This window comes from Stenella coeruleoalba (assembly GCF_951394435.1).
Source record: "Stenella coeruleoalba genome assembly, chromosome: 7".
NCBI lineage: Eukaryota > Metazoa > Chordata > Mammalia > Artiodactyla > Delphinidae > Stenella > Stenella coeruleoalba.
Window position 1 is genome coordinate 17,766,212 of NC_137153.1, and position 25,790 is coordinate 17,792,001.

The 25,790-nt window shown below is 33.7% G+C and overlaps 1 protein-coding gene across 9 annotated transcripts in view; it reads right to left on the reverse strand.

The window, feature by feature from the left end:
* The window catches only part of HMBOX1 (homeobox containing 1), a 184,993-nt gene that overhangs the window by 59,972 nt on the left and 99,231 nt on the right, over window positions 1–25,790 (reverse strand). For all 9 annotated transcript variants that reach the window (XM_079925777.1, XM_079925774.1, XM_079925776.1 and 6 more), the window contains exon 4: window positions 19,300–19,385. In XM_079925777.1, coding sequence (XP_079781903.1) covers window positions 19,300–19,385 — 86 coding nt within the window. The remainder of the gene's footprint in view (window positions 1–19,299; window positions 19,386–25,790) is intronic.

A 25,790-nucleotide genomic window follows, 5' to 3' on the forward strand; every position in this document is an offset into this window, starting at 1 on the left:
GGCAGTAGGATGATATATTCAAAGTGCGGGAGGAAAAAAAAAAGACCAACAAACAAGAACCCTATATCAAAAAAAAACTATCCTTCCAAAGCAAAGGAAACGTTAAGACATTGCCAAATGAACAAAACCAGAGAGAATTTGATGCCAGAAGACCTGCTGTACAAGAAATACAAAAGAGTGTTCTTTGGGCAGAAATGAAAGGACTCTAAACAGTAATTCAAATACACTTGAAGAAATAGTAAAAGTAACTACATATGTAAATATAAAAGACAGTATAAATGTATTTTTTCTTTATAACTTATTTTTTCCCTATTTGAATTAAAAGAAAACTGGATAATGCAATAATTAAAAATCTAAGTTGATGGGCACACAATGTATAAGCATGTAAATTGAATGGCAACACTGGCACAAAGGAGGGGGTAGGGAATGAAGCTCTAAAGGAGTAAAGTTTTCCTATACTATTGAAATGAAGTTGGTATTAATCTGAACTAGGTTATTATAAACTAAGATATTTATGGTAATCTCCAGGGCAACCACTAAGATAATAAATTTTTTAAAAAACAAAAGAAATGACAAGGGATTTAAACCGTACACTAGAAAATATGTATTTAACACAAAAGAAGTAACTGAGCAACAGGAAAACAAAACAGACACAAGACATACAAAACAAGTGACACAATGGCAGATGTAAATCTAACCTGATCATATTTACATTAAATTTAAACGGATTATACACTCCAATAAGAAGACAGAGATTGGCAGAATGGATTAAAAAAACACAATCACACTGTACACTGTTTACAAGAGATACATTTTAGATTCAAAGACATGAATAGACTGAAAGTAAAAGAATGCACAAAGATGCACCAGGTAAAGAGTAACCAAATGAAAACTGAAGTAGCTATACTAATGTTAGACAAAATAGACTTAAAGAAAAAATTTGTTACAAGAGACATAATAAGGACATTTTGTAATGATAAAAGGGTTATTTCATAGGAAGACATAATTAAAAATATATATGCACCAATCAACAGAGCCCCAAATATATGAGGCAAAAACTGACAGAACTGAAGGGAAAAAAAGACAATTCAACAATAATAGTGGGAGATTTCAATATCCCATTTTCAATAATAGAACAACTATACAGAAGATCAACAAGAAATAGAAGACTTGAACAACAATATAAACCCACTAGACCTATCAGACGTCTATAGAACATTCCACTCAACAACAGCAGAATACACATTCTTCTCAAGTGCATGTGAAACATTCTCCAGAACAGACCATGTTAGGACATAAGTCTCCACAATTTTTAAATCAAACAAAGTATGTTCTCCAAACACAATGGAATGAAATTAGAAATCAATAATAGAAAAAAATTGAGAAATTCACAAATATGTGGAAATTAAGCCACACAGTCCTAACCAATGAGTCAAATAAAAAAATCACAAGGGAATTAGAAACTACTTTGAGATGATTAAACACACACACACACACACACACACACACACACACACACACACACACACACACCACAAACCAGACTGTATGAGATGAAGCTAAAGAAGTGCTTAGAGGGAAATTTATTGTTATAAATGCCGGTTTACAAAAGAAAAAGATCTGAAATCAATAATCTAAGCTTTCACCTCAAAAAATTTGAAAAAGAAGAGCAAACTAAATCCAAGACAAGCAGAAGGAAGAAAATAATGTAGAGGAGAAAGAAATGACACAGAAAATAGAAACAGGGTAGTAGAGAAAACCAATGAAATAAAAAACTGGTTCTATGAAGAGGTCAATGAAATTGAGAAACTTTTAGGTAGATTTACAAAGCAAAATGAGAGAAGACTCAAATGACTAAAATCAGGAATGAGAGAAAGGGCATTATTACTGACCATTACAGAAATAAAAAGGATAATAAAGGAATTCGAAGAACAACTGTATGCCAACAAATTATATAACATAGATGAAACAGATAACTTCCTAGAACAACCTGATTCAAAAAACAGAAAATCTGAACAGATGTATAGCAAGTGAAGATACTGAATCAGTAGTCAAAAATCTTCCCACGAAGAAAGGTCAGATGGTTTCACTGGTAAATTCTACCAAGTGTTTCAAAAATAATTCACACACACACACTAACACCAATCCTTCACAAACTTCCAAAAAAATAGAAAAGGAGGAAACACTTCCCAACTCATTCTATGAGGCCAATATTACCCTGATACCAAAACCAGATGAAGACACTGCAAGAAAACTACAGATCAATGTCCCCAGTGAATATGGATATAGAAATTTTCAACAAAATACTAGGAAACTGAATCTAACAACATATAAAAAGGATTATAAACTAACACACCATTGTAAAGTAATTATACCCCAATAAAGATGTTAAAAAAAAAAAAAAGGATTATACACCATGACCAGGTGGGATTTATCTCAGGAAAGCAAAGTTCATTCAACATATGAAAATCAGTCAATGTAGTATACCATATTAACAAATGACAAAACCCATGAAATTATTTTAATAGACACAGAAAAAGCATTTAACAAAATCCAACATCCTTTCATGATATAGAACACTCAATAAGCTAGGAATAGATGTAAACTTCTTACCTTGATAGAGTACATCCATGAAACACCCACAGCTTATATCATACTTAGTGGTAAAAGACAGATAGCTTCACCACTATAAGATCAGGAACAACACAAGGATGTTGACCCTCACTACTTCTATTCAACATAATAGGGGAGGTGCTAGCCAGGGAAATTAGCCAGGATAAAGAAATTAAAAGGCATCCAGATAGAGAAGGGAAAAGTAAAATTACCTCTGTTTACAGAAGATATGATCTTGTATATAGAACTCTGAAGAAATACACGAGTGCATGCACACAAAAAACTATTAGAATTAATGAAGATGTATACCAAGGCTGTAGGATATGAGATCAACATACTGAATTAAATATTATTTCTATCCACTAGCAATGAATAATCCAAAAATGAAATTCAGAAAGCAAGTCTACTAACAATAGCCTCAAAAACAATAAAATATTTAGGAAGAAATCTAACAAAAGTAGCACAAGACTTGCAAAGTGAAAATTACAAAACACTGTTGAAAGAAACTGAAGAACACCTAAACAGAAGAACATCTCATTTTCACGGATCTGAAGACTTAATATTGTTAAAATGACAATACTCCCCAAATTGATTTACAGATTCAATCTAACTCCTACTAAAATTCCAGCTGGCTTTTCTACAGAAATCCTAAAATTCCTATGGAAATTCCACAATTGCCAAAACAACCTTTAAAAAGAAGAACAAAGTTGAAGAACTCACACATCCCAATTTCAAACGTACTGTCAAACTACAGTAGTCAAGCCTGTGTGATACTGGCATAAGGACAGACATATAGGTCAATGAGAGTCAGGTAATAAACCCATACCTTTATGGTCAATTGATTTTTGACAATGGTGACAAGAAAACTGAATGGGAAAAGAATAGTCTTTTCAACAAATGGTGCTGGAACAACTAGATACACACATGCCAAAAAAAAATGATGCCGGACTCCTATCTTATATTGTATATAAAACCCAACTCAAAATGGATCAGACCTAAATATAAGAGCTAAAATTATAAAACTCTTAGAAGAAAACATACATAAATCTGTGTCACTCTGAATTAGGCAATGGTTTCTTAGCTATGACATCAAAAGCAACAACAAAAAACTGGACTTCATCAAAATTAAAGTCTTGTGTACTTCAAAAGTCAGTAACAAGAATGTAAAAATATTTGCAAACCCTGTATCTGACGAGGGACTTGTATCTAGAATACATAAATAACTCTTACAATTCAATATAAGAAGACAAAAACTCAATTAAAAAACAGGCAAAGGATTTCACTAGACATTTCTCAAAGGATATGTACAAATGGCCGAAAAGCACATGAAAAAAATGCTCAATATCATTAGTTGCTAAGTAAATACAAATCAAAATTACAAGATACCACTTCATAACCACTAGAATGGCTAAAATTAAAAAGACAAATAATAATGACAAGTGTCCCCATGAAGACGTAAATCAATCGGATCCCTCATACATTTATGGTGGGCTTGTAAAATGGAAAACTTTGGGCAGTTCTCCAAAACGTTAACATAGAATTACCAAATGACCCACAATTCCATTCCTAAGTATATTCTAAGAGAATTTGTCTACACAAAAACCAGCACACAAATGTTCATAGCAACATTATGCACCATAGCCAAAAAGTGGAAAAAATCCAAATGCCCATCAACTGATGAATAAATAAAATGTGGTATATCCATACAAAGGAAAATCATTCAGCTATTAAAAGGAATGAAGTGTTGACATATGCTACAACATGGATGAACCTTGAAAACATGCTAAGTGAAATGAAGGGAGACACAAAGGTTTACATGGTGCATGAGTCTGTTTTATGAAATGTCCAGAATTCTGTCTACAGGTAAATCTACAGAGACAGAAAATAAGTTAGTGATTGCCAGGAGCTGGGGGAATGAGGGACTGGGGAATGTTTGCTTATAGATATGGGGTTTCTATGTTGAACTGTTCTATATAGGAATATTCCCATTATTCTTGTTGCCTCACCCTTCTAGAACTGTTACCTTTAACCAAAGATCCAGGATCAACCATTCAAAACTAAGATACTTTCAGGGCAACTTGTTACCTTATCCAGGATGGAGGAGGCATGTGTCAATGCCTATCATTTTCTTTTGTTTTGATTCAGAATTCTTATTTGATTTAGTCTGTGTTTTAAGGTTCTAGTTACCGCTTCACTGAAGACGGAAGTTTTAAAATTTTTGTTTATTTTTATTGTTTATGGTGGGTCAAGATGAGACAGAAATGGACAAAAGAATTATTCTACTATTTTTAACTAGCAGTATCCCTCAATCTTTTTGAAGTCTGCTGATCTAATGGGTAAAAAAAAAAAAACCTGTTAACTTGTAGTTGATCTTACTTAATTTTCTTTTTGTATGTTTATTGGCCATTTATATTTCATCTTCTATAAATTATATACTGAAAGCTTTGCAAATTTTTCTGTTGGGTCATTTGTTGTTTTCATAATAACTTGCAATTGCTCTTTTGATATTTACAGATACCAATCCCTTGCTCTTCATATTGCAAATATCTTGCAGTGTAAATCTTGTTTACAGTGTCTTATATTGGATATATGCTTAAAATTTTTATACAGTTAAATTCATCTAACTTTATCTTTTGGCTTTTACGTATTACTTAGGAAAAGCTTTCCTACTTCAAAATAATAAAAATATTCAAAACAGTAACATAAGGCCTTTTATCCAGCTTAAGTATATATATATATTTAAATATATATATTTTGCTCTTTATTCCATATGGAAACTGATGTCTGTTTCTAGTGTGATGTTGAGACCTATTTTTATTTTTTCATTTTCAAATAGACAACCAATGGAAAAACATCACTTCCTTACAGATCTGAAATAATTCCTTTACTTAAACTAAATTTCCCAACATACAAGGATATATTAATGAACTCTGTTCTGTACAAGTAATACATCTATCAATCTGACAATATGATCTTTATTTAATTACTCTAACCATATAGTAGATTTTAATATGTGGCAGGGCAAATTTGTTCAAACTCCTTCCTCTGTTCTTTTTAAAGAAGGTCTTAGTTATTCTTATGAATTTTTTCTACAGATGAACTTTAGAATTATGTAAAAAGCAACAAAATCCTGTTGTGGTTCTGACTGCTGTCAAAGAGCAAACAGGTGATACTTGAGTTGAATCTGGCCAGTACACATTACTGTTGAGCCTGTGACATGGTATATGTTTTAAGATTGGTGCCTAAAAATAAAATCAGTTACCTCCCTCCCACACCTTAAGACCCATTCCCTTCCTCATTCCACCTAACACATATAGAGCTGCATTATTCTTTTAAATAAACAGTGCTCTATAATATGAATGCACCATAATTTATCCAACTAGTCCCCTACTGATGGACACTTAGGTTATAAATAGCCTTTTGCTATCATATAATATGCTGCAATAAATATTGCTGCACATTCATTATTCTAGACATAAGCAAATATTTCTATAGGATAAATTCCTCGAAGATAAATTACATGGTCAAAGGGGGTGTACATAAACATTAAAAAAAAAATGTTACACATAAAAAAGAGTAACTGCATTAAAAAATAATATATTATCATCAAGTTGAAGTGTTATCTAAATCTTTATCTAAACAAATTTTATTATTTAATTTATTAAACAAGTATTTAGTTAGTGTCTATGTGTGAGATAATGGCAAAAAATGGTTTAAAATAGTTACTGAATTGCTAAATGTTAATAGTGGGTTGAAAATTATAGTCTTCAGAAAATGGAATGCACTTTTAAAAAATGGTGATAATTAAAAACAGTGACAATGTAGGCATATATCAAAACATTGCATTGTACAACCTTAAATATATACAATTTTTATTTCAAAAAATGTTTTAAAATAAAATAAAAGAAGAAACAGAACAGATTTAAACAGGCAATTCACACAAAGGACATGTAAATGGCCCATAAATACGAACTGATGTTTAACCTGAACAGTAATCAGGGAAATGCATTTAAAACTGCAATGATGAAAATTTTTAAGAGAGTAGATCTTAAAAGTCTTCATCACAAGAAAAACGATTTCTGTAACTATGTATAGTGACAGATGTTAACTAGACTTATTGTGGTGATCATTTTGTAATATATACAAAATTCAAATCATTATGTAGTATGCCTGAAATTAGTATATATCAATTATACCTCAATAAAAAAATTAAAAATAAAATAAAACTGCAATGAAATACCATTTTACTTCTATTAGGTTGGCAAAACATGAAAAAGTCTAACAATATATCAATTATTGGCAAAGATGGAGAGCAATGGTTAGAGTACAGATGCCTACAACTGGTTTGGAGAACGATCCAAGCAGGATGTTCATCAATGTTTATACTGTATTTCATCAAATCTACAACAGCACTGATTGCAAGATGTGTCATTGTTTTATGTACCAATAAGAACAACAGCAACAACAAAAAACCTGTCGGGGGGGAAAAAACCCAAAACCAGTGACAATACTCTTTATATACTGATGTGGGATACTTTCCAAGTTAGAAAAGCTTGGTGCAGAATACTGTATATAGCATACCACCTATCTGGCAAAAAAGGAGAAAAGGACTATAGATATACTTGTTTATAAATGCATAAAATATCTCTGCAGAAAGTGATTAACATTAGTCTATTCTAGGAAGGGAACTATGGCTGAGAGATGGAAACAGGAGAGATTTAGTACCGTGTATACCCTCATGGACTTCTGAAGTTTGACCACATGAACATATTTTCCAATACAAAATGTAAATTTTTTTTAAATTTTACCTTAATGATTAGCCTTTTATTTCAGTAATAAGAATACATAGAAAATTGTTAAATTCCGCTTTAGGGAACTATTCTGTTCAGAAAATATTTTAGATGATTTTTATATTTATTCCTTCCCTTTTATCTTTTTAAAACAGCTTAATTGGGATATAATTCACATACCACACAATTCACCCATTTAAAGTGTACAATTCAATGGTCTTTAGTACACTCGAAGAGTTGTGCAGCCACCACAACCGATTTCCCGTTCAGAATAAGAAAATGGGGATACTAGACAGAATGCTGGTACGGTCAGCAAACAGAAGGATTATGGGGAAGAGAGAAGGAAGATCATGCCACAAGGGGAGCTGGAGTTTGTCCTCTCTACTTCTTAATTCTGCTCAGGGTATTAGATGTAATTATATAAATAACATTTTTAAGGCAATTTTGTGCATGTCAAACTGTGGAAGGCTAGTCATGGTGAAGCAAGTTCCCTATGCTAATGTCAAGATGAAATTTAGACAGTGTTTTCTTTTTTTTTAAGATAGAAATGGAAGGGCTATATTAATAGCTTTTTCCAAAACTGTGGTATTCTCTGATACGACACTAAAACTTGACAAGTGGATATATTCTTAAAGGTTAGCTGCAATGCTGAATGTGAAATCAACTCACTAAACTTTTTCATTAATGTAAATTTGGTACATTAAAATCCGCTTATGTTGAAAAATTTTTTTATTGTGTTAGTTTTAGGTGTACAACATAATGACTGATACATGTGCTTATTGTGAAATGATTACCACAAGTTTGGTTAACATCATCACCATTTATAATTACAAACATTGTGTGTATGTGTGACGAGAACTTTTAAGATCCACTCTTAGCATCTTTCAAATATACAATACAGTTTTGTTAACTATAGTCACCATGCTGTACATTATATTCCCAGGACTTATTTACCTTATAATTGCAAATTTGTCCTTTTTGACCACCTTTCACCCATTTTGCACACCCTCCATACCCTGCCTGTGGCAACCACCAATCTCTTTTAGGTATCTATGAGTTTTTTGTTTTTTAAGATTCCACATATAAATGATATCTTACAGTATTTGTCTTTCTCTGTCTAACTTATTTCACTCAGCATAATGCCCTCAAGGTCCATCCATGTTGTCACAAATTTTTCTTTATCCATTCATACACTGATTTACACTTAGGTTGTTTCCATGTCTTGGCTATTGTAAATGTGCTGCAATGAACATGGGGGTGGTATATATTTTTTAAAGTTCATTATAAGTTGGTCCAAGGCTTGAAACATTATGGTTAACATATTTAGTCTCAGGAAGCTTAACTTCAGAAAAGTCAGTCTGGAGAGAGATGAAGGGGAAATGATTGCTGGCTGAACATTAAGCAGTATAATGGTTAATAATCATAATAATAAACAATTTCTATGGCATTTACTATGTGCCAGAAACTTTACATAAACAAACTCATTTAATCTACTCAAGAACCCTTAGGTAGGTATCATTATTCTTCTCATTTCCCAAAAGAAGAAACTGAGGTTTAAGACATTCAATAAGTTGCCCAAAGTTATATAACCAGTAAGTGACAGAAATAATATTTTAAATTCTCAAAGTCATGTACTTGACCACTGCACTATATTGCCTTTACATACTGAAATGCCATGTCAAGAACACTGGCTTTGCAGCAAGACAAACAGTAATTAGCTGTGTGACTACGGGCAAATGATTCAATCTCCTTTAGCCTCAGTTTTCTCATCTATAACTGAAGAAGTTAACACCTGCCTCTCAAATATAAAAAACAGCACAGCATCCAGCACTTAGTGTTAAAATACATTATAGCTAAAAATAAAAAGCTCCCCAAAAAGACAGGTGTAGCTAACAAGGTGCACAGTAGTAAAAAGCAGAGCAATTGGTCTTCTACAACTCAGAGCACTATATGCTGTCCTGATAGGTATTTAACACAATGAAAAAGCTGAGCTAAAGACTCAAAATAGCATGGGCAACAGTGGTTTAAAAGATATAGTTCTTACTATGTGTGATAATTATTTTAACACATAGCACTCAAACATTTCAAAGTCACTCTTTATATCCTACAAAAATCAAGACAAATTGGTAATGAATGTCCTTCCAAAAATATCTAGCGATGGAACGGCTTGCACAACAGAAAATCTGTATGTTTAAAACAAAGGAGAAAAAAGAAACAATTTTCAGAAAATAGGATATTCTAGTTCTTAAAACGTCTAGAAATATTCAAAAGAGATCACATTAAGTATGTTTCTAAAAAACTCTGCTATGATTCTCATCATGAATAATGACAGCAACCTTGGGCCAAGGTTATATTGGACATGTACATTAAAATCAATGTGTCCAAAAACCAAGATGTTGTCCATGGATCTGTTTGGGAACAGATTTAGAGATAGGTCAGTCAATATTTGTAAAACTAACACAAAAAGCAAAATCCCGTAGCTTAAGTCAGTGAAAATGATGTTCTTTACTCAGGCATACTAGGGCACAGGGGAAGGGCTATTGTTGTATCTAAAGCAAATTCAATTTAGTTTGTGGTTTGTAATCCTTCTATCCTAGCCAACTGTCAAAAGAAAAATATTTCTGCCGAGGGTAAAATCATGTAGAAAAGTGCTGGCAATCTTTGAAGTATTAGTGACCCCCAAATCTCTACTATTCTACATTCTATTTTGCTGATTTCAGTACAGAGTACAAGTCCTACAGGATTAGATTTAGACAGTTAAGTCATTACGAAGTTTAAGATATTTACTATAATAAAAAAAGCATAGTCTCAGGAGTTTCCCTGGTGGCGCAGTGGTTGAGAGTCCACCTGCCAATGCAGGGGACACGGGTTCGTGCACCGGTCCGGGAAGATCCCACATGCCGCGGAGCGGCTAGGCCCGTGAGCCATGGCCGCTGAGCCTGTGCGTCCAGAGCCTGTGCTCCGCAATGGGAGAGGCCACAACAGTAAGAAGCCCATGTACCGCAAAAAAAAAAAAAAAAAAAGCATAGTCTCAAAAAAGATATTTAGGGAAGAAATAACACAATTCTATGCCAATTCTTCTAGAAATACAAGAGAACACTTCCCAATTCATCTTATGAGGTCATATTATCATAGTAACAAAACTAGACAAGGACGTTACAAGAAATAGAAATAACAACACAAACCCAGAACAATACCCCTTTATGAACACAGATGCAAGAACTCTTAACAAAATATCAGCAAATTGAATCAAACCATATAAAAGAATAATACATCATAATTCAGTGACTTTTTCCCAGAATGGTTTAACATTTGAAAATCAATCAGTGTAATTCCCCATATTAATAAGACTAAAAAACTAAACCCACGTGGTCAACTAACAGATGCAGAAAAAGCATTTGAAACAGTACAGAACATCCATTCATGATAAAAATTCTCAGAAACTAGAAATAGACAGGAACTTCCCTTAAAGGTCATCTTGATATGGGACATCAATGAAAAATCTATAGCTAAGATGACACTTAATGGTGAAATATTGCATTCTTGCTCTCTAGGATTCAGAAAAAGGCAAAGATATATTTAATATTTAACTAGCAGTCCTAGTTCATGCAATAAGGCAAGAAAAAGAAACAGAAGACATACACATTGAAAAGGAAGAAGCAGAATTATTTCTATTCACAGATAACACGACTGTCCATGTAGAAAATCCTAAGAATTTACAAAAAAATGTACCAAATAAATGAACTTTTAGCAAGGTTACAAAACAGAATGTCAATATACCCAAACCAACTATTCTATGACACAAGAAACAAACAACTGGAAATTGAAGTTAAAAATAGTACCAATATAGTAATACCAAAAGTATAAAATATTTAGATGAACTTAAGAAAATATGTGTGAGACCTGTACTCTGAAAACTACTAACATGGCTGAGGGAAAATAAAGAAGACCTAAACAAATGGAGAAATATACCATGTTCGTAGATGGGAACACTCAATATGATTAAGAGATTCTTGATGCTAGCTTTACCTATATAGTCAACACAATCCCAATCACAGTCTCACTACAAATATGCTTTTGTCATAGAAATTGAGGCTGACTTTATTTTATTTATTTTTAACATCTTTATTGGAGTATAATTGCTTTACAATGGTGTGTTAGTTTCTGCTTTATAACAAAGTGAATCAGTTATACATATACATATGTCCCCATATCTCTTCCCTCTTGCATCTTCCTCCCTCCCACCCTCCCTATCACACCCCTCTAGGTGGTCACAAAGCACCAAGCTGATCTCCCTGTGCTATGCGGCTGCTTCCCCCTAGCTATCTATTTTATGTTTGGTAGTGTATATATGTCCATACCACTCTCTCACTTTGTCCCAGCTTACCCTTCCCCCTCCCCATATCCTCAAGTCCATTCTCTAGTGGGTCTGCATCTTTATTCCCGTCTTGCCCCTAGGTTCTTCTGACCATTTTCTTTTTCTTTTTCTTTTTTTTAGATTCCATATATATGTGTTAGCATATGGTATTTGTTTTTCTCTTTCTGACTTATTTCACTCTGTATGACAGTCTCTAGGTCCATCCACCTCACTACAAATAACTCAGTTCCGTTCCTTTTTATGGCTGAGTAATATTCCATTGTATATATGTGCCACATCTTCTTTATCCATTCATCTGTTGATGGACACTTAGGCTACTTCCATGTCCTGGCTATTGTAAATAGAGCTGCAATGAACATTCTGGTACATGACTCTTTTGGAATTATGGTTTTCTCAGGGTATATGAGAGGCTGATTTTAAAATGATATGGAAGTGCAAAAGACCTAGAATATCAACAGTGATCTTGAAAAAGAAAAACAAAGTTGGAAGAAATTACACGTTCTGATTTCAAGATTTACTATAAGTTTACAGTAATTTACAGTTTTGTATTGGTATAGGGATAGATATAAAGTCCAACGGACGACAAGAGAGAACCCACAAACAGACTCACACATATGCGTTCAACTGATTTTTGATAAAGGTGCCAATGTAATTTAATAGGGAAAGACTAGTGTCTTGACGACTGTTGACTATTTCCAAAAATGATACTCTAACAATTAGACATCCATGTGAAAAAAAAAGTTTATTTTGTGAGGATCAAATGATATAGTTAGTTGACCTGGGGGTTAGAGGTGTTGACCTCCCTGCCCAGTCCAAAATCCAAGTATAACTTTACAGCTGGCCCTCCAAATAGGCAGTTTCTGCATCTGTGGATTCAAACAACCACGGACTGTGAAACACTGGTATGTATTTATTGAAAAACAAAATCCACATAGAAGTAGACCCACACAGTTCAAATCCCTGTTGTCTAAGGATCAACTGTAGTTAAATTTAGCTGAAGCTGACACACGCTGATGTTAAAAGCTTTCTTAAGGCCGTAAGAATTTGAATGATTGTTTCAAAATTTTATAGGTCTCTCAGATATCAAGGCCCTCCAGCTTGGTTAGTTGAAGCTTCAGTTCCTCACCTAAATAAATGTAGCAACTGATGTCAAATTCTTTGATTTAAGATCTATCCCTGAGTAAACTTCAAGAGTTAACAAAATAATTCCTTAATGTATAAAAGACCATATTTGTAGTTTACAAAAAGTGGTATTTATTCCATTCCCTTCAGAGCCTTCTTCTGTAGATTGTTATTTATAATACTGACTACAGCTGAACTTTAGGTTATGCTATTTTATCAGACACAGATACTTTCTGACTCTTACTAGGGTATTTCTTCTTTCTGTCATTTTTCGCTGTAGGCTTTTTTTAATATAAAGAAAATTAACTTACGTTAGGTAAGACGGATTTCATAAAGCTGTTGAAGGAATATTATACCTTAAGTACAGACTTTTCTCCATGATCTTAGGAAGCAAGAATTGGGGAGAAACAAAAGTGAAAATTACTGAAGGGGGAAAAACACATCTGTGTCTAACCTTTTAAAATCACTTTTGTCAAAGCTTGTGGTAGAATAAAAGTTTTCAAAATACAATTTCTACTTTAAATACAGGTGGAAGAGAAATCTTATTTTATACTTGAAAACCAACCTTCCTTAGTTTTTTAACACCAAAAATGTATGTCCCTGTACATTGCATTTGAGATGATAAAAGCGCTGGTAGGACAATAAATTTCAAGAATTGTAGAAAACTGATTTTCTAACAACAAAGAGTGTCCTCTGAAATTATTTTCACTCCAATTTTTCAGAGCCATCATCAAAGTGAGAAAATATGGGTATTCAGATATATAGCCTGGATTTTTTCCTACGGAAAAGAAAGGTAACCTTATGTGTTATGTTTACAAGAAAACAGTTTGGCAACAAATTGCAGAACATAGAAGAAAATGAGAATAAAAGTAAGAATTTTTTGAACCATAGGACAACATCTGTTCTTATTCTTCAGAGGCTGCAAGACAAGGGAAAATCCTAAAATGCACTCTGCAAAAACATTTATATTTGAAAAGAAGTTTTCTCCTAATAGAAATTAAAGCTCTAAACCTTTTCAATTTGGAGACACAAGTCCCATCTCATATACAGAAATCTGTGCATTTTACACAGATAATAGCCTTCATAGTGGAGCTCTACATAAAACTAGTAAAATTCATTAGGTAGGAATTGATAAAATCTTGTTAAATAAGCATTATAATTATGTTTGGTTGTATTATAATAGGACAATACCATAGTCTGTGACTTATGCCCTACCAACACTGCTTTTCTAATATAGATATAAATTCTACCTGTTTAGAGCTGCTTTATTCATAATTGCCGAAACTTGAAAGCAACCAAGATGTCCTTCAGTAGGTGAATGGATAAATAAACTGTGGTACATCTGGACAATGGAATATTACTTAGCACTAAAAAGAAATGAACTATCAAGCCACAAAAAGACATTAAAGACCCTTAAATACATATTATTAAGTGAAAGAAGCCAACCTGAAAAGAATATGATAACATTCTGGAAAAGGCAAAACTATGGAGACAGCAAAAAGATTAGCAGTTGCCAAGGGTTAGGGGAGAGAGAGGGAAGGATGAATAGGTGGAGTACAGAGGATTTTCAGGCAATTAAACTACAGTATCATCTTCTGATACTATAATGGTAGATACTAGTCATTACACTTTTTTCAAGACCCATAGAATGTACAAAACTATCTATACCTAAAGTAAACTATGGACTTTGGGTGACAACGTAGGTTCATATTATAATAAAGTACCACTCTAGCGCAAGATGCTGAGAGTAGGGAAGGCTGTGTGTGTGTGGAGGGGCAGGAGGTATATGGGAACTCTCTATACTTTCTGTTCACTTTTGCTGTGAACCTAAAACTACTCTAAAACATAAAGTCTATTTTTAAAAAAAGGTATATTGACATTTTAGTTGGTTTTTAGTGTCTGGTCTGAAGTTCTACTTTGTAAAGAAATTATCATAATTAAATTGAATACATAGTGCTTTTACTCTTCATTTTAAAGATAACTAAGAAAAGGGAAGTGATCTGAATACAGCTGGAACACTTCTGAAACTGTTTCAGAGCTTCTCTTTATACAAATTCTTACATTTTGGGAATGAGAGTCACTAGATAGGGGTAACGTGCATACTTGTTAAATGTACTTAACAGTTTAAAAACAGAACGGAAATTTGACAACTAGAAAAGACACTTGGAAAACATTTGGTCAAACCCCTCGTCTTATAAATAAAGAAACTGAGGCTCAGAGAAGTTATGTGATTTGTCCTGGATCACAAGGCTATTTGACAGAAGGACTAGAATTTTGGGATTCAAAAGTTTAATGGTCACTTTTCCATTATACTGCTATCATTCAAGAAAACAGAATTATGATAAATTTCTTAAAATTCAGAGATGATTAATTTTTCTTCTTTCACTTATTTATTTTTTAAGAGGACATGAATCTAATTAGTGTATTTATTTAGCTGATAAGCACTCACTCAAGCATTGCCCATTTACTCATTTATTCTGCCAGCGTGATTTTTCCCAGAGGTCATTTAAAAAGAAAATCATGTTTTAAGAATTCTAATAGCCCAAGAAAATGTTTCACCCTGAAAGTGAATATAAAACATACATATTTATTACTAAAGCAAAGGCTATGTATGTTCCCCACCCCACCACTGTTAGTGAGAATTTAGAAAGTTGCTCGACCTCTTACAGAGGTAAAAATCCACCCTTGGTGGGAGCAGCTGTGACTCTGTGAAAAAAGCTACAAATAACATGCTGGGAAATTCAGCAGGCACTGTTATTATATCCTGTTTATACTGTCATTTTTCCTATCAGTAGGATATTATTTATACAGACCCCACCCATGAACTTCTTGTTTATCTTATTATAGAAATCCTCCAAATCTATAAAAAGAAGCCTCTGTATTTTGTTTCTGGAACAAGCCCATGTGTTATAATTTTGCACCTCACTACACATTTTTATTTAGCATTTCCTTTTGTTATGCACCACTCGTTCTCATTTTTATCCCAAGGTTGATTTATTTCATTATTTCACATAATATAGTTAAACTTAACTGACTTTAAGAGACTCCAATACAGGACAGATTCCAGAGCACCATATCCTAAACTTTATTTTGTGGTAGATTTCACCAGGTACACATTCTTTTAAGATACACTTGATTAATTTGTTTAGACAGAAAAATGTGCCTATATATTAATCAGGTACCCCAAGGAGTGAGCCCTGGGCACCTGGAAGGCTTCCTCACTCGGGCCACTCTATCTCAGGTGGGCCAGTTATGAGGGCCAAGCTTCAAACTGATTCTCACTAACTCACCATTCTCTAGCCGGATGTCTTTTCTGGAATGAAAAGCACTGCCCCTGCGTTTAGTTTGATGGCTAGACAGGCTGGGTGAAAATGTAACACAGTAATACATGAGAAATACATGAATTCAGTTAGTTGACCAAAGGGACAATGAACCAATCTGGTTATAAATCATCCTCATTCCCCTGCCTTATGTAAATAATTGAATTAAAGTAGATAAAAGAAAAATACAAATTTCTTAAGGGCAGGAATTAATGCTGCATTTGTTGAGCAAATTAATATTTCTAGAGGAGGAACACCACTGGACAAAGTCATACTGGATAAATTTTCACATGTGTAGCTTGTGTTAGCTTCACCAATACTCCCTTTCTAGGTAAACATGAGATCTTCAGAGAGTATGTGCAATGCTAGACTCTTTGAGCATGTCTAAGAAAGATCTCTGCTTTTAAAGAATACTACTATAAAATGCAGAACTGAAATGAGGTTTAATATCTCAGGGTGGTAAACTAAGTGTATTAATTTCAGAAAAAAGAGAGGTCTACATGGGCTAAAGTGATCAAAGAAGTCACAATGAGGATAATAACTGAGGTAATGTTGATAAACAGGAATTGATAAGACCAAGGTGAGGAGGTGAAGGTGTCCTAGGCACAATCAACGACTTATTAGCATCCAGGTGACCAGAATACTACAAATGGCACATAGCTGAATCCAGCTAGGGATTATACTGAAAAGGAGAAGGATATAAAGAGAAGGCTGGAGTAGATTATGAAGCGTTTCATTTTCTAGACAATGGAGAACCATTAAAGATATCTGATCAAGGGGAAATGAACCAGCTTTTGGACTAGGAATGACGAGGAGGAAGAATAAGTTGGGGTGAGGCAGAAATGGGGGCAAGAAGTTTTAACAGTACCAAATCTTATGATTACAGTGGCAAAAGAAAAGTCCATGTGTTATAACAGATAATACCTGTGTAAAAATTTCAACTCTTGCTTTCAAAAACAGGAGATGGCATCATGATGACTGTCACTGACTGGGGCAATGTTAAACAGTGCCAATCCATTGAAATTAGCATCAGGAAAGCTTACCAGTCTCCTAGAAGTGCACTTCTCACACCCAGATCACCTGGAGATCTGGTTAAAATGTAAATTCTGATTCAGTAGGTATAGCATGATACTCTGTATCTTTACATTTCTAATAAGCTTCCAATATTGCTGTCCCATGGACTACATTTTGAGTAGCAAGATGCTAAAACATCTTTTAATTTCCCTTTCCAAAAGGCAGTAGTGGGGAGAATGGATACATGTATATGTATGGCTGAGTCCCTTTGCTGTACACCTGAAACTATCACAACATTGTTAATTGGCTATACTCCAGTATAAAATAAGTTTTAAAAAAACTTAAGGAAAAATATTGAATAGAAAAAACAAAACAAACAGACAAACAAAAACCCCGAAAAGGCAGGATTTGATGAATGGTATAACTAATGCTTTAGATATGGCTAAGAAATTCCTTTTAAAGGTATTTTATTATAATTTGCATCAACGTCTGATGGGTTTCAAAAGATATTATTTAAAAAGTCCAAGATGATTCAAGATTCAGGGTATTCAAGACATTCAGAAATATTTCCACTTGGGCAAAATCAACTTTATAATGCTGTCTATAACAGTACGATTTTGTCTTTTTTTTTTTGAGGTTGACAAGCTAGAAGATACTATTGCTACTAATCTTGGGGGCTGAAATAAAAGTCCTGAAAGACAACGCTCCATCTTTCCATAGTGCACATCAGTGGGTTTTGGTAAAACCCACTTAACTTGCCCTTACAATGCCCTTAGCACCATGCCTTAATCCTTGAAGATAAAGGTAACAATTTATTTTAAATATCCTACTGAAAAACAACTGAAGATTATAAAAATTAAATTCACACACTGTCCTTTTGTTTAAGATTTCTAGGCGAAGGGACATGCCTTTAATTAATTTTTTTTTTTTTACCACGAACGGAAGTGTCATTTATAAAAATACATTACTAGTGTAATATGTTACACACATATTAAAATTGGCTGACCTTAGATTCTTGGGGTGAAATTTAAGACTTCTGAAATCTCAAGTTTCATTTTTAACCAAATAAATGGTCAATAACAACCGTTTAGGTAAATGAGCTTCAATATGTATCAATGTCTAGAGAACAGAAATAGTATCTTAAAATTGGAAGGTACTGTTAAAGATCAGATCCAACTATATCATTGTAGAAGTAAGAAACTGAGGTGCAGAGGCTAAAAAGCCCGAAGTCACAGAGCTGCTAGTGGCATGTTAAAAAAAGGAAGGGGAGGAACAAATTAATTTTCATATCCATCAATGTACAACACACAACAATGTATCAACTACAACATGTAGTTGAAAGAGTTTCTGGTTCCTCTCATGACTAAGACATAGTTGATTTTATTAAGGTCTTATAAATCATTGATATCCAAGAAAGGAAGACTACAGACCAACAAAGAAAACACATGCTACCCCAAAATTCAAGAACTCCATAAAAAATGCAATCTGAATAGAGAATGACACATATACACCACATACTCAGGATGGGGCTGCGGTGGGGTGGGTAATGGGATGGGATATAAAAAACAAAGAGAAGACACTGGTAATTCTTATCTTCTCAGTAATGCTTTGAGGAAAGCTTTCACATATAGAAAAGTGGTTGAAAAAACACAACTTCCTTTACTCTCATGAATCATTTTTTAATTGGTAAAATCAGGGATTGGATTTGGAGGACTGTGAAGCTTTTAAAAATATGAAATGTAGATAGCAGTTGGATGTGCATGTGTCATAAGCTCTGTCACAATTACAAGAAAACCAGAGAATCCTTTTTTAGCCATAAAATAGGGAATTTTATGCTTATTACAAATGCTGTAAAATTTACTAGCACAAGTAAAAAAAAAAAAAGTCACTGGAGAAGTTCCAAGATGTCGGAGACAATGGGTTTTAAATCACAGGCATACATTATTATGCCTAAGCTGACAGATCTGCACTGCAATGCAGAAATGCAAGCAATATTCCAACATCTGCACCAGAAGGCAGAGACTAGACAAGATTCCAGAATAAAGGGCTCTTCAGCTCTTACCTGTTACCTGTGCAACAACTGCTTGGGAAATCCTCCGATTGGCAAGAAAGGCTTTGATTTCCTCTTTTATCACACTGCTGTCCCTCCTAACAAAAACAGAAGACAAGACCAACAATGTATGTTGAAGGTAGAAATCCTCATCTTTGCTAAGAAAGGTGAAGCAGAGAGGTGGGGAGAACACAGAAAGAAAGGACACAAAAATAAAGGTAAACAGACCAAGCTTGTGTGAAAATATGAAATTAAAACAAACCAAGAAACACCAAATATTCAAGTCCTAAAACATCACACCATCAGACAGACGCTTTAGTGAATACCACAGTAGATATAAGTCTCATACCAGAGGACGGTTAATCGCATGCTGTTTATAATTCACATTAGGAACAAGGCTGCCATATGGTATATACAAAGTTTCATTACTGGGTAATGAATATATCTTACACAGACAGAAATCCTAGAAAAATAAAAAGCAACAACAACAACAAAAATCAGTTGTGAGTAGATTGTGGTTTCGCATGTTAACTATGCAACCGCATAAATAATGTTCAGTTCATTTGAAAACCTTTGTTAAAGGAATAGAAATCATCATTCTCACAACTGCTAAATTATTAGCCATTTTAAGAAGGCTCTGCCTTTTAATTCGCCTTCTTTGTCCTGAATAAACCAAAAAAATTTTAAGCAGGATGGGTTGAATATAAAATTTTAATATAAAAGAGACATTAATTTCCTAGTACATGTAATATACAGAATGCTTAATACTTAAAACTACACTATATTTTGTGTCCTTGGGATTACATATTATAAACCTAATTTTTCCTTCACTAGATGCCTTATAAATTTTTACTTATTTAAAAAGTCAACAAATTCTCAAAAGACTAGACATTCACTAGAATGACAATGAATGGCAAGACTTCTGTTTCTCCACCAGAACAAATAGAATACTTCAGTAAAAATTATACTTAAAGCCTTAAAGACCAATTTCTCTTTGAATGTTCAAAAGTATTACATAAATGGAATTTCATTCAAGCTCAAAAGTAACAGAAGAGTGGCAATTTATGGTCTAACACAGGGGGTCAACAACTATGGCCCATGGACTAATCTGGCCTCCCACCTGTTTTTATACAACCTATGAGCTAAGAATAGTTTTCATAGATGAACATTCACAATCAATTTGAGGACAGGGAATACTAACTTTGAACATGAAGTAAGCAAAATATTATCCTCTCCCCACCAAAAAATTCCATTCTTCTCATTAGTAGGCCTGTATTTTAAAAATTGTATTCAATTATTAATTATTCTATATTGAATTTTATAAATAAAAATTTGTGACCATTTGCTTTCTCTCTTGTATGTAAGTATCTATATTATATCGACTTTGCCTCTTGGCCACGAAGTCTAAAATGTTTTCCATCTAACCCTTTACAGAAAAAGTTTGTGAACCCCTGATCTGAGACAAAGGGATCATGACATCTTTACAAATCATTTTGTGAATGATCCACAGACTCCTTATAGGAGCTCAAGTCTCTCTACAGATTATTTGGAACAAGGAAAGAAAGTATCCTATCCCCTAAGAATCAGCTGTGATTCACTCAGAGCAGATTTGCAGTCCTTTGCTGAGGAGGAGCTGTACACTCTGTTGGTGAATTCCATGCTCCCTTTGAGGAATTCTGGAAAAGAGCAGAGAAGTGATAGTAGGGACAGCTTCCAACCTGGAGCTCCAGTCTACTCCTCATCTACTGGCTGGAAATCCTAATCAAAAAGATTCCCAAAGAAAGAAAAGAAAGAGGCCACTGCCTAATCCAATATTTGAAAATTCTCATACTGATCTAGATACTCCCTAGATTCCTTCCACAATGCTTATTTATATTTGATTCTTTGAAAAGTATCATTCTCATTTAAAAATTATGTATCTGAAAGAAAAAGGCACAAAGAAATACATTTTAATGTCAAACAAAATAACTGTCTACATTATCATATGGCTGTCAAATATCCATCAACAATCAGTAGAGCAAGATAAACTTCAGCAGTATCTATTTCAATTGGCTTATGTAAATAAAACAACCAAATCATTTGGTTTCTGATACAGATGCAAAATTAACCTGAAAAAATTTAAATAAAGCATTGCATTTCAATGTACAGAATGTCCCTCTAGGAAAATGAAAACTGAGTTTAAGAGACTATCTATTAAGGTTAAATAAAAATGTGCTTCTGTGGGGAAAATGATTAAATGGTATTTTCTTGATTACTGATTTAAATTGGAATTTAAATCAATTTATTTAAAATCAATTTCACCTAGAGACTAAGTCACAAAGAGGAGATAACACGCAATATTCCAGTAGGGCATATCCGGTTTGTGAATTATTCACAGCCCTGCAGTATGATATTACCAAGGACTGCAGCAAGACAGAAGGAACCCCAAAAAGTCTGCAACAGAGCAGCAGTTCACTTACCCTCTCTCAGAGACTATATTTTTAGATCCTTGGCAAGTTTCTAAGCACCCACAATGAGTTTTAAAAAAACCAAAAAAACCGCTTTACTCAACTGCTTTACCAGAGAGAAGCTTTTTCAAGTTGAAGAAAAACATAAAAGAAGATAAGAGTGTGCTTGGGCAAGTCATTTAATAAAGCTGGTTGCATCATCTGGTAAAATGAGAACATTAATACCCCCCACCACAAGCCTTTTAAGATTTTTCTCCAAGCAGTGAAATTAAATTTAAACAAAGTTTAATATCAAATGTGTGTGTGTATATAGTATAAAAAATTTTTAAATTCTTCAATGTAAAACTTTTTGAAACTGTAAAAGCACTACATAAACAATGACTATTATTTTATAATACCCTGGAAAGAATCCCAGGAAAAGAATAAACAGACGATCTGCTCTAAGTATGTAAGACTGAAGTAAACATCTGCATTGGGTATTTTAAAGCACCATGAAAAGACTTCTATACAGTCAATTTAGATACAAGTGTTGTGTCATTTGGTTGGTTACACTAGGTATTTTCAAATAGTAACAGCATTTAACTTTCACTGTGTCCAGTTCTCTTATGTATTTCAAAAACTTCCATTCTACTGGGTTAAATTTGTTCTTTAAACTTTCACATATTCCCCCTCACTCATTCCACCTTCTTTAACGACCTGCCTCTCCTAATGTTGTCCACACTGTACCCTGTGAAGTCACCAATTTCCTGGTGTGAAAACTCCTTCATTGACTCCAAATTTAACTCTTTCATCTATTCCTTACTTCCTCTCTTCATCTAAAATTTGGCATCTTTAAGGAGAATGAATCCACTTTTCCTCCCTTATCTTATAAAATCTCACACTTCTCATGATTTCTACTCCTCCAGCCTTATGGAATAAAAGTGAAGTGTAGGCTGATCTTTCTTTGACTCTACAGTTTATTTCCAAGATAAGCTACCACTCTATTTGTATCTAACCACTTACATACACTCAGTAATGCCTCTTCGTGAAATTACCCTTTTTAAAGACATCTTAAAATAATAATAATTGCCACCTATTCAGAGACGTTCTCCCTGATCCTCAGAGCTAAAAAAGATCTTTTCTTCCAATAACTAACTTTACCATTTTGTTTATACTACTCACATGCGAATATATTACATGTTATTCTGTATTATAGTTGCTCCTGATCTGGTCTTATCTCTCCTACTAGCCTACAAAGTCCTTTAGCACAAAGACTGTGTCTTATTCATCATGGGGTTTGCATATAATAGAGCTTAATTTGTTCCATGAATGAACAAATCTGTAGTTGAAGATAAAAGGTTGTAAAATGGAAAACCTGATCTAGATAATTTATAAAACAGCTCTAAATTCTTAATATCAAATATGTTTAAGCTTCCCAAAACAGAATGGAAGAGAGTTATGTATACTAGCTCAAAACGGTAATACTTCCTTTTCTGGAACAAAGGCTATTAAAGACTGAATGTTTAAAAGTGGTACGCTTTAAGATCTTCCATATTCTCTTAGTTGATATACACTACACATTCTGTAGGACCCTTTAAAGTAGACATCTATCTCAAAGACTTCCAGAGATGGAGCAATACCTACCAAGACAGACTATTTCACAGGTGGGAAAATATAATTACACACAAATGCTTTCACATATGAATAAAAACCTTTTTACTTTAACTTCTACTCATGGAGATAAAGCATAATTTAGAATTTTAAAAGATAATGTTAAAACAAAAGCTATTCTATCTGTGTAAACAACATGGTAACTGATTATTATGTCTTATAGAACATAAATCCCTACCTACACAAGTAAATAAGCTATTACTAGGCATATGGATAACCAACTCAGAAGAAAGTCTCAGGATCCTAGATAACATACTAAACACTCATGAAAATTTAGTACGTGGGTAGTTAGGAATAATATCTTTTATATGACATTGTTTATTAATTCTGATTAAGCTTCATTTCAATTGTTATTTTATATATACACAATAGGACAGATACACTTTAATAGGTACACACTATTATATTAGCAGATGTACATATACACCTATATATAAACATATATATTAACAGATGCTTTTAAAAAATATTAACATGGAAAATCGGGCTTTATTCTAGCTCCTGGCTTTAAAATCCTTCCTAAAATGTTATATTCAACAATTTGCTGAGAATTCATATTCTAGTTTCCCTTTCATTTTTTTTTAACCCTGATCAATCCAAAAATGGAAAAAGTAGCATTTACTCTCTTTCTGATTCTTAACAAGCTAATCAGGTATACAGTTACAAATTAATCAAGTTTTACAAAAAAAAAAAAAAAAAGCCTCCTTTGTATACCTTGAAATTATTAGGAGTTAAGTTCGTGGACCCAGTGGATTATGAAATTTGAAAGCTCTATCATACGGCTGAGTGCTCTGGAGGTTGGGGAATGTAAGCATACAAGAGGTGAATTACATATGACACATGTAGAAAAGGAGGCAGGAAGGCATTCAAGGATCCATTCTCCCCACCTAGAGACCACCAAATCCAACCCACTATATCACCACAGTGTTGAGTGGGCAAAGGGCAGTGTAGCCCTATGTGGGCACAGGGTACTCAGAAAGATTCACTACCAAAACTTTCTCTAACATTCTACCAAATAAAAACTCATTAGGCTAGTAAGTGATTGATTTGACGTGGCAAATATCACGTGGGGGAAGAGTGGGGGATAAGTCCATTATGGCTTTCACACTTTGTCTTAAGTTACATTAACCACCATTCCTAAAATTTTACTGAAATCTACACACATGAAAAATTTATTTACAGAGGCAACAGATACCAGCGACAGACACACTGGTAATAAAGACATGGGTTAGCATTCAGCTCTGCCACTTAATATTTAAGTTTTCTTGGGTCAATTACTTAATTTTTGTGAATCTCAATTTCTCTGCTCTACCTCACACACAGCATGGTTGTAATGATTAAAAGTGAAACCAGTCATGTAATCAACTTCTCCCTCAAACCTAAGGATTGGTACTATTTGTAAACTTGAGAAAAACAAGAGGTGGGCACAAAGTTAGAGTGCAGATGTGGGTGAGGGCACAATGGCAGAGGACCACAGAGCCAGAAGGTTCAACGAGACCACTACATGAGTAGAGGACACCACAGGAGCAGTTCTAAGAAAGAAGCCATAAAGTATCCTACCTATGCAACAAGGTAGGATGTATGTAAATTAAATACTGATAACAATTATAAACACATATATATCTAATGATGACACTTGAATGTGTGTAATTGCTGGATTTAACTACAAACCCTAGTCCTGGCTAAATAGGTTTTCTGTTTATTTTGAGGACACAGTTGAACTACAACACTATGATAACCTTAGAGTTAATAGTCAATTTTTTAGATCGTTATAGTCAAGTTTTAGACTCTGGACAATCTTCCAGGGACTTTTGTCCCAAATTTCTTGTTAGGCTAACACACATTTGGGAACTAACTATTGTTTTTAAAGCTCATTAAAACTGATTAACGACAGCAACAACAACAAAAATCAGGCTAGCATTCTAACAAATTTTATTGTTGATACCCACTCTACTAGCATAATTAAAAGCTAACCTTCTTACATTTTAACTACTAAAGTAACTTCTATTTGCCCAAATGGTCCTCTCTCTTAATCTTGACAGTGATATAGATGTTAATTTCAAAAGGAACATCTAAACTTTGGCCAGCTGTTTAAGCAAGTGAAAATGAATTAAAAGCCAAGCTGATCTTTTATATTTTTAAGTTTCACAAAGCTTAAATAATAGGGTCCTGTAGCTGCTCTATGAAACTATTCATTACAGGAATTACGTTGAAATCTATTGGATTGGCCAAAAAGTTCATTTGGTTTTAAGTAAAAATAAAAGACATTTTTCATTTCCACCAAAAACTTTATTGAACAACATATTCATTAACCAAACGAACTTTTTGGCTGACACAATAGATACAATAGTCCATTTAGCCCAGAACTCCCTATATGGCAGTTCCACCCTAAAAATAAATTCAGGA